At 39.1% G+C, this 10,507-nt stretch overlaps 1 protein-coding gene across 3 annotated transcripts in view; it reads right to left on the reverse strand.

Moving 5' to 3' along the window:
* Positions 1–1,791: 1,791 nt before the first annotated feature.
* The window catches only part of TMEM267 (transmembrane protein 267), a 33,972-nt gene continuing 25,256 nt past the window's right edge, over positions 1,792–10,507 (reverse strand). For all 3 annotated transcript variants that reach the window (XM_023742512.1, XM_023742513.1, XM_004388449.2), the window contains one exon: positions 1,792–3,757. In XM_023742512.1, coding sequence (XP_023598280.1) covers positions 3,422–3,757 — 336 coding nt within the window. In that variant the 3' untranslated portion in view covers positions 1,792–3,421. The remainder of the gene's footprint in view (positions 3,758–10,507) is intronic.

Consider the following 10,507-nt stretch of genomic DNA (forward strand, 5'->3'; position numbering starts at 1 on the left):
TTTAGGGAAAATTTTCTCTCTGCCTTCCATTTGACATGCACGGTATTAGCATCGCTGACCTGGAACAATAAGAGGTGGTCAGCAAACATTAAGTCAAATGAGTACTGAATGAGCGTAAGGGTGTGTGAGTTCAGATGGGTGCTCTCTTTGCAAGCTCACACAGAGGTCTGAGGAGGATCATGGTGTGTGCTAGAGCTCTAATCTAACACTCCCCTCCTGTTCAGGCAATTATTGGGCTGATAGGATTGGAACGCTGCCCAGACCTTGATGCAACATTAATTAGTGCTGCTGGCAGGTAAGTCAAATCACTTCTTAAAAGCTCATTCGGAAGGGAAAAATGCTTTACAAGCCCTTGAACTATTATCATTATTCCTGGGAAGTAAAGAAATGCAAGGGGACACATGTGGCAAGGCCTTGAATTTACACACAGTGCAAAGTTACTGTGGAGATAGGTTATTAACAGGAGTTTATCAGATCAGTGGGATTGCTGTGAACCTACTGGCTTGGGGCTGGATCTAATGTGGGTCTTGGTATATTGCTGCAGTCTGATGAAATAATAAAAAACAGTGATGGCTATGAGTCTAACTGAGGTACTGAATCCAATGCGGAAACAGTAGCATGTCAACAGCTCAGGACAAGGAGCACTACAGTCCACTGTTAAACCCTCTGAGGAGCTGCAAGTTCAGATGATGGTATCAGGCCAAACCTGCTCCACAGCTGAGAATCGTAGTTATGATAGAAAGATGGAAGTACCTTTATTTAGTACAAAAGAATACACGCTTATTATAAATACCTATAATATGTAAATATAGAGTAAAAGCAAAAGTTCCCACTCTCCAGAGGTGACCATTGCTAACTGCTTGGTAACTATGTTTCAGAACTGTTTTCTACACATAGAGATATATGTATTTTACAAAAATTGAATCATACTATTACTGGTTTTTATTTTAAAAGTATTTCACATAGACATCTATGCATATCATTACAAGGTCTACCTCACTGATTTAAACAACTCTAGTCATTAGTAGAGACCTGGTGGCACAGTGGTTAAAGTGCTCAGCTGCCAACCACAAGGTCAGCAGTTTGAACCCACCAGCCACTCCAAGGGAGAAAGATGTGGCAGTCTGCTTCCATAAACATTTACAGCCTTGGAAACCCTATGCAGAAGTTCTACTCTGTCCTACAGGGTTGCTATAAGTTGGAATTGACTCCGGGGTAGTGGGTGGGTTTAGCCATTAGTATCTCATTGTTTAGACAATAATTTGTTGTTGTTAGGTGCCATCAAGTCGCTCCAACTCAGAGTGACCTTATGTATAACAGAACTAATTGTTGCCTAGTCCTGCAGCATCCTCACAATCGTTGCTATTTCAATCTATTGTTGTAGCCACTGTTGTCAATCCATCTCATTGAGAGTCTCCCTCTAATTTAGGTTACTAATTTTCTATTGAAAAACTTTAAGTGGTTTCCTTTTTTTTTTTTCCTTGCCATTATAAGCAACCATTGGGAATCCTTCTCCTTTTTAACTAACCTGTTTATTTCCTTAGAATAAACTTCTAGAATTGGAGTTTCAGCTTAAAATGGCTTGTACTTGCCAACTTGCAGTTTCCATGTCCCAAAAAGGGGCGATGTCTTTCACCAACCAGGAAGCCCCTGTAGCTTTTATGACCAGAGCCTTTAATGGGGCCTCATAATATAGGCATGATTGATTGAATCATCCCCCCTTCCCTGAGGTCAGCTGCTAACACATGGTGGGGTCTTTCTGGCCTGGCCAGCCTCCCCCTACCCAGGACAAAAACAAAATTCTTTGGGTAAAGTTAACCCCATAGTTTTATAAAGTTACTTCTGAAATCAGATGCTTTAAAAAAATCTCTACCTTAATCAAGTTTACCTTTACTATATCATATTTACTATGATACCAATGAAAGTGACACAATAATTGCTTTTGGAAGATAATAATAGATTGTAAGATCTAATAGATCGTAAAATATAGATTGCAATCAATTTGTTAATAACAAGAAAAAAGTTACATCTCTAACTAAAGAGCTTGAACCTTCATGACAATTTTATTGAACTATTTAATATCATGTAAGAAAAATTTGCTTTGGATAGACATGGCTTTATGAATCATCCATCATTTCTCAGAGTATAAGGCACACAATCACTAGCATAATAAAATACAAATCTATAAGAAAGTCTGGAGACAGTAGATGGTACATATGCCACAAAGAAATGCAGGTATCTTTGGAGCATTGATTTTAATATTAAGGTAACCTGAAACTGTGTAAATGTAAAATTTACAGCAATGAAATCTTTCTTCTCTAAAAAACATTAACCATTTTAACAGAAAATCAACCTGAAAGAACACAGGAAAAAGCTAATTTTCTATGATTACTTTATTTTGAAAAAAATATGCTTTTTGTCTCTCAATATCAGGCCAATTTTTAAAAAATGGTTTAACTGGCACAATATTTTAGAATAATGCGTAAACAAGTTAACAGTAACAAAAACTGTTTTAATGGCACATGCAGAAGTTTGTATTTGAAATTACATTACTGACAAGTCCTTTTTTGTGTGAATTCATATTCTGTGGTTATGATCCACAGAATCATAGGTTTCAATATTTTCTTAACTTTGTTAATGAGTATTTTGTTAACTTTAGTTATATTTCTCAAAATAGATAAAACTCTAAGACATGAGATTCTTGGACAAAGATATTAAAAAGGAATACTTCGGTAAGATGTTACCATAGTCAACATATCACAACTAATTATTTCCTAAACTGATTTCTGAAACAATAACCTAGATGTACTGTTATGGTGATTTATAAATATTATGTTTCTCACAAGTGCTCTGAAGCAGATTCTGCCAATAATCATAAGTCACTAAGGTACTTTGCAAACTAAATTTCAGTTAGGATCAACATATATGAAATAAATAAAAGTTAGTATTCACTATATATCTTATTTATGATCTCATTTATTTTGGTCATTTCAATATCTTAGGAACATGTGGACCCAAATATAATGCTAACTTTCCACAAATTAGTCACCCTAAAATTTGAGATGTTTTTCATCAGGAAATGGTCTAACTTAAAGGCAGACTTCCAGAAAACTTACCTGGATATTAATCTAACAGAGGTACTAGTAAACAGTAAAGTCAAGCTAAACTGAAGAAGCTATAAAATATAACATGAAATAAACAAAACTCTAACATTGTACTCTGGTGTTACAGAAGACAGAATCAAAATTACAACAGGTTTTTTTTTTTAAGTTTTAAGTGCCTCCTAGCAAGAGAATTCAGGAATTATAATAATTAAACAATGTAAGTGTCTAACTCTGATTTTAAAAATTCACTTTAAAGTTGGCAACTCAATTATTATCATCTGAACTACCTGCTTCTCCAGAACAGTCATATGATAATGTCAGACATCAATATGTATTCCACGTTTTGAAGACATCATTTGTCTGGTCCCTGTTAAATACATAACAAATGAACAGATATGAGGTAAAGATGATGTGATTATTACATAAAGCCAGAATGGTAAAGGAGAAGTTTTTCCAAACGGGCATATCCACAAGCCATGACGGATTCCATCTCGGATGTGGTGTGAGGTCCAGGATATAAATAACATCCAGGGTAGAAAGCACCATGAGCCTTTGAGCTTGAAAAGGTGCATAACAAACTTCAGCGTCAGAGCCACAATGGGTATCACAGTAGAACAGTGAAGGAAAGGTCTTCGTGGAAGAGTCAAAGCAGCCTAAGGGGAGAAAGTAGTAGCTGGTATCATATCCTTGCTGGTAAAACAAAATTTTATAGATGCTTCTTAATATTTTAAAATCTCTTCCAGGAGTCTATTGGAAATGCAAGGGAAACATTTTCTATGCCACCTCAGGATACATGAATCAAATCTACCGTGTATAAGAAAGAGAAGATAAAGAATGAACAGGATTTCCTTTGCATTAAAAATGAAATCAAGATCTCAGGAACACAGTGATTTTTTTTTTTTTTAAAGTTTCCTGTATTTTTGCCTGGAAAAGTCACAATATGAACATAATTTATATTCTAAACATATGGTTTGTATAATTTGTATTGTTAAAGAATTGTCTGGGGCCTCTAAGAGCATTGAGAAAAGTCTCACAACCAAACAAATATTCTTTAATAAGTAAAGGCAATAAAATAAAAATATTTTTGTTATAATCATTTTATATTAGTCTTGAATATTTTCAGAATTTATTAACAACATTTAGAAATATTATTTTACATAAGTATTTTAAAGTTGCGTTACATTTCAGTAAAATTCTAACCACTGCAAAAAAATCTAATCAAGATCTGAACAAGTGAAAATTTCAGTCTTAACTCCCGAACAATCCAAGAGTGAAGTTTTGCTTCCACCTACTTTAAAGGCTCAGTTGCAGCTAGACAGTTCCTCATAAAAAGAAAGCTGAAGATAGTGAAAAACAAAACAAAACACTAAACCCTTAACCAAGCTCTTAACATCCGTGCCACCAGGGCTCCGAGGATAGTGAAGGGTGCCTAAATTTGAATCTCCTCACATATCCTCCAAAAACATTATAGAACGAGAAGGGCAAATAAAACTATACAAAAACACACATCTTCAGCATACCTACAAGTCAGAGAATGCTCAAACTTAAAATTACTTACATGTAAGTATTAAAATAAACACCACCAGAGAGAATCAGTTGAGTTCTCTCTCATACTCCCACCACAAGCCAGGAAACACTGCATTGAAGAGAGAAGAGGGAAAACCTAAGATTGATCTAAAATTACCAGTAGGAAGAGAAAGTCCAACCTAAGCGTGAAAATACTAGAGTCCTGGGAGATCAGAGCACTGACTACAGGGAGACAACTTTAAAGTGTGATAATTCAAGACTTTGAAAAGGCATTGCTTCTGAGGGAGAAGACGGTAAGAAGGGAAGGGAAAGCCACCCTTTGGAAATTGGGTGGTGATGAAAAAAAGTAGTAGTAAAATAAAAAATAAATAAAATAAAAAAGGTTCCTGTAAGAAAAAAAGCAAAAAAAAAAAGTCATCCATTTAAGAGACTGTACCTTGTCATGCTGTCAAACCAAACCACTCTTGGACTAAAAATCCTGTAAACCTACTCCTTAAGTGTTCTTTAACTCTTACCTACTGACTAAACATCAAAAAGTTTACTCTATTTTCCTCTTACCATCCCCCTTCCCCACACTTTTAATCGTTTTACTTCTACTTAGTCAGAACATGTAACATTTCTGTATTATTATTCTACTTTTGTCTCCACCTTTGTTTTTAAATTCTATACCCACAATATATTAATGCTCATCAACAGTCCTTTTGTTGACACGGCCTTAACCAAGAATACCTTAGAACAAGGAATCTTGTAAAATAGTGAAATGAAGTAAGAAAACAGATCAATCTATAAAAAGCTAGTAAAGAGGAGGTGGGCCAAGATGGCTGCATAGTTAGATGCCTGATAACATCTCTCTTACAACAAAGACCCAAGAAAACAAGTGAATCAAATACAGATGATGACTTTGCAACCCTAAGCATGAAAGGCAAGGCTGAAGAACTGGACCAAATGCCAAGTGGAAGGAGAGACTGTACAAAAACAGTGGACACAGAGAATTATGGATTGCCAGTGCCCTGCCAGCTGAACCTGCACAGCATGACCATATTGAGACAAAGCAAGCAGCATTTCCAGCCAAAGCCCCCATCACCAGGTGCTGCCAAGCAGAAGCAACTATGCACCCACGTCCAGAGCCAGGCAGGGGTGCTCCCTGCCCTGTGAAAATTAAGTGCACTCATCTCACCCACCGCACCCCTCCCAGCCGCCATGCCAGAGGGCCGTGGACCTGTGGTACCCCCACCCCCATCCATCCTCCCCCACACGTGACTACGGTCTGGCAGCACCCACCACCACCCTGCCCCCTGAGTCGGGTACATGGACCGGTGGCACCTGCCCCTTAGCCACTCTCACTGAGGGCCACGGACCAGCAGTGCCCACCTCTCCACCCAGCCACTGGTGCCCACTTCTCAACCTAACCACCTGCACCAGGGGCTTGTGGACTGGTGGCATCCCCTCTTCTGCCCACCCAACCCTGCTGGGGGCCTGTGATCCAGGGTGCCCTCTTCTCTACCCAGCCACCCATGGTGGGAGCCTGTACACAGGCAGCACCCCCTTAAGCCCACCCACCTGTGTCAGGAGCCCATGGTCTGGTGGCACCCCGTCTTCTGCCCACTCACCCACACTGGGCTCCCGTGGACTGCCGGTGCCCACTCTTAAACCCAGCCACTTGAACTGGGGCCAGCGGACTGGCGGTGTCCACTTCTCCAGCTGGCCCCTGATGCAGGGGTCCCATGGACTGGTGGCACCCCCTCTTATGTGCAGCTAACTGCACCAGGGGCCCAAGGACTGGTAGCACCCACTTCTATGCCCAACTGTCCACACCCAGGGCCCAGGACTGGTGGTGCTTGCTGCTCCATCCAGCCATCTGCACCGGGGGACCGCAGACCACAGGCACCTCCTACTCCCTCTAGCCACCTGTGCTGGGGGCCTGAGGACGGGCAGCACATCCTCCCCCACATCACACTCTAGTGGACAGGGGCGTGCCCTCCTAGTTGGCACCTGTGGCCCGACAGTATCCCCCTGCCTCACCCCTTATACTGCCCCCTACCCTGAAACCAGAGGCTTATACCCATTCCAACCACCCTCCTGCAACCCTGCCCGTCTGGGACCATCAGTGAGAGCTTCCATACTATCCACCTGGTAACTGATGACCTGGGCACCCTCGCTCCAACCACCTGAGATGCAGCAGTGTGTGCTCATAAAATCCAACCCAGAGACCAGTGAGAATGCTCTCTGCTCCCATGCTCAGGTGACCTGCTGGACGGACACATCACCTCACCAGTAATGTCAGCTACATCCTCAGCTTCCCCGGAAGACCAGGGAACAGAGACACAAGCTCACACACCCAGCTGCTGCCCCACTCACCCGGAGACAGGTGGCGAGAGTTCCAGTATGGCCAGACTAGTGACCAGAGTAGCACGCACACCCTGCCTACTCAAATATATCAAAACAAAACAAAAAATCAATATATAGTAAAAAAAAAAAAAAAAAACAGCTTAATGCCTTGTAGACAACAGACAGTATCAAATCACATAAAGAAGCAGGCCAAGATGGCTCCAGCAAGTGACCAAAATACAGAACCAGGAAACCATCCAGAAGAAATGGTAATGAACCACCTGATAAGGAACTCAAACGACTAATATATAGGGTTCTCCAACAGATCAAGAAAGAGATCGAGGAAAACACAGATAAAACAAAGGAAAACACAGAAAAAAAAATCAAGGAAAACAGACAAAGCAATAGAAGAATTCAAGAAAACAATATAAGAACAAAATGACAAAATAAAAAATTAGAAACCATACAAAAACAGCAACTAGAAATCCAAAAGATTAACAGTAAAACTTACGAAACAGACAACTCAATAGAAGCACATAGGAGCAGAACTGAATCAATGGAAGACAGAGTCAGCAAACTAGAGGACAAACCCCTTGACACCAATTTGTTTGAAGAAAAATCAGAAAAAACAATGAAGAAAACCTAAGAATTCTGTGGGACACTATCTAGAGGACAAATTTACACAGACAAAATTCCAGAACAGGAGGAGGCAAAAATAAAAAACACAGAGAGAATTCTTGAATTTTTGCTTACAGAAAACTTCCCTAATATCATGAAAGATAATATCCATCCAAGAAGCAGTCATCACACAGGATAGGACCCCAAAAGAAAGTCACCAACACATATCATAATCAAACTTGCCAAAACCAAAAACAAAGAAAAAATCCTGAGAGCAGCTTGGAAAAACGAAAAGTCACCTACAAAGGGGAACCAATAAGGCTAAGCTCTGATTACTCAGCAGAAACCAGGCAGGCAAGAAACCAATGGGATGACATATGTAAAACTTTGAGAGAAAAAAATTACCAACCAAGACTTATACATCCAGCAAAACTGTCTCTCAAAATCGATGGCAATATTAGGACATTTCCAGATAAACAGAAATTAAGGGAATTTGTAAAAACCAGACCAACCTTACAAGAAATATTAAAAGGAGTCCTTTGTACAGAGAACCAACAATATCAGACAACAACCTGAGATTTAGGACACAGGACAGCAACAGACAGATACCAACCCAGATAAAGAATTCTCAAAAATAAAACAAAGCTAAAAGACTGAAAACAGGGAACCAGACATGTCAACTGTGCATGACAACAATACCAAAACAAAAAGGTGGAATAAATGGTGTAGTTATAGAACTTTCATATGAAGAGGAAGTCAAGGCGATACAAGAAATAAAGGACTACTTTAAACTTAGGAAGATAAAGGTAAATTTAAAGGTAACCACAAAGAAAGTTAATAAACCTACTTATCAAAATAAAAAAGAAGAAAAACATAAAGACTCAGTGAACACAAAATCAACAACAAAAGAAATGAAAAGAAAATCCACAAACAAAAAGAACTCAGCACAGAAAATTAAGCAGAACAAAGAAACCCTCAACACCACACACACACACACACAAAGCACAACAAAATGATAGCAGTAAACTCATACCTATCGGTAATCACACTGAATGTAAATGGCTTAAATACACCAGTAAAGAGACAGAAATTGGCAGAATGGATTAAAAAAACATAACTCATCAATATGCTACAAGAGACAAACCTTAGACACAAAAACATACATAAACTAAAACTCAAAGGATGGAAAAAAATATATCAAGCAAACAATAACCAAAAAAGAGGAGGAGTGGCAATATTAATCTCTAATAAGATAGACTTTAAGGGAAAATCCACCATAAAAGATAAAGAAGGACATTATATAATGATTAAAGGGTCAATCCACCAAGAGGACATAACCATAATAAATATATACCCAATGACAGGACTCCAAAATACATAAAACAAACTCTAATGGCACTGAAAAGAGAAATAGACAGTTCTACAGTAATAGTAGGAGACTTCAACACACCACTTTCAGTGAAGGACAGAACTAGAAAGAAACTCAACAAAGACACAGAAAACCTAAATGCCACAACCACTAACTAGGCCTCATAGACATATACAGAACACTCTACCCAACAGCAGCAAAGCATACATTCTTTTCCAATGCACATGGGTCATTCTCCAGAACAGACTACATTTTAGACCACAAAGCAAGTCTCAGGAAAATCCAAAACACAAAAATAATACAAAGCATTTTCTCTGATCACAATGCTATAAAAGTAGAAATCAATAACAAGAAAAGCAAGGGAAAAAAAATTAAATACATGGAAACTGAATAACACTTTGCTTAAAAATCACTGGGTAATTGAAGAAATCAAAGATGAAATAAAAAAATTCCTAGAATCAAATGAGAACAAAAACACAACATACCAAAACCTCTGACACAGAGCAAAAGCACTGCGCCGAGGTCAATTTATAGCAATAAACACATACACCAAAAAAGAAGGGCACAAATCAAAACATTCACCCTACAACTCAAATAGAGAGCAGCAAAAGAAGCCCATGGTCACCAGAAGAGAAGAAATAATAAAGATTAGAGCAGAAATAAATGAAACAGAGAACGGAAAAACAATAGAAAGAATCAACAAGACTAGAAGTTGGTTCTCTGAAAGGATCAACAAGATTGACAAACCACTGGACAAATTGACAAAATAAAAGCAGAAGAAGCAAATAACCAAAATAACAAAAGAGATGGGTGACATTACAACAGAAACAACTGAAATAAAAAGGATCATAACAGAATACTATGAAAAACTGTACTCCAACAAATGTGAACACCTAGAGGAAATGGACAGATTTCTAGTAATACAGTACCTACCGAAACTAACACAAACTGAGGTAGAAAAGCTGAACAGACCCATAACAAGAGAAAAGATTAAAGAAGTAATAAACCAACACCTACCCCACCCCCACCCCCCAAAAAAAGCCCTGGCCAGATTGCTTCACTGGAGAATTCTTCCAAACATTCAGAGAAGAGCTCACACCAGTACTACTCAAACTATTTCAGAGCATTGAAAAAGGAAGTGGCATGGATTGAATTGTGTCCCCCAAACATATGTGTATCAATTTGGCTAGGCCATGATTCCCAGTATTGTGTGATTGTTCACTATTTTGTCATCTGATGTGATTTTCCTATGTTGTAAATCCTGCCTCTATGATGTTAATGAGGCAGGACAGGTGGCAGTTATGTTAATGACACAGGACTCAATCTACAAGATTGGACTGTCTTGAGCCAATTTCTTTTGGGAGATAAAAGAAGTGAGCAGACAGACAAAGGGACCTCATAGCACCAAGAAAGAAGCACTGGGAGCAGGGCGCATCCTTTGGACCTGAGCTCCCTGTGCTGAGAAGCTCCTCTACCAGGGAAAATTTATGAGAAGGACCTTCCCCTAGAGCCAACGAGAGAAAAAGCCTTCCCCTGGAGCTGACGCCCTGAATTTGGACTT

The sequence above is a fragment of the Trichechus manatus genome, unplaced genomic scaffold, assembly GCF_000243295.1.
Source record: "Trichechus manatus latirostris isolate Lorelei unplaced genomic scaffold, TriManLat1.0 scaffold00212, whole genome shotgun sequence".
Classification (NCBI taxonomy): domain Eukaryota; kingdom Metazoa; phylum Chordata; class Mammalia; order Sirenia; family Trichechidae; genus Trichechus; species Trichechus manatus.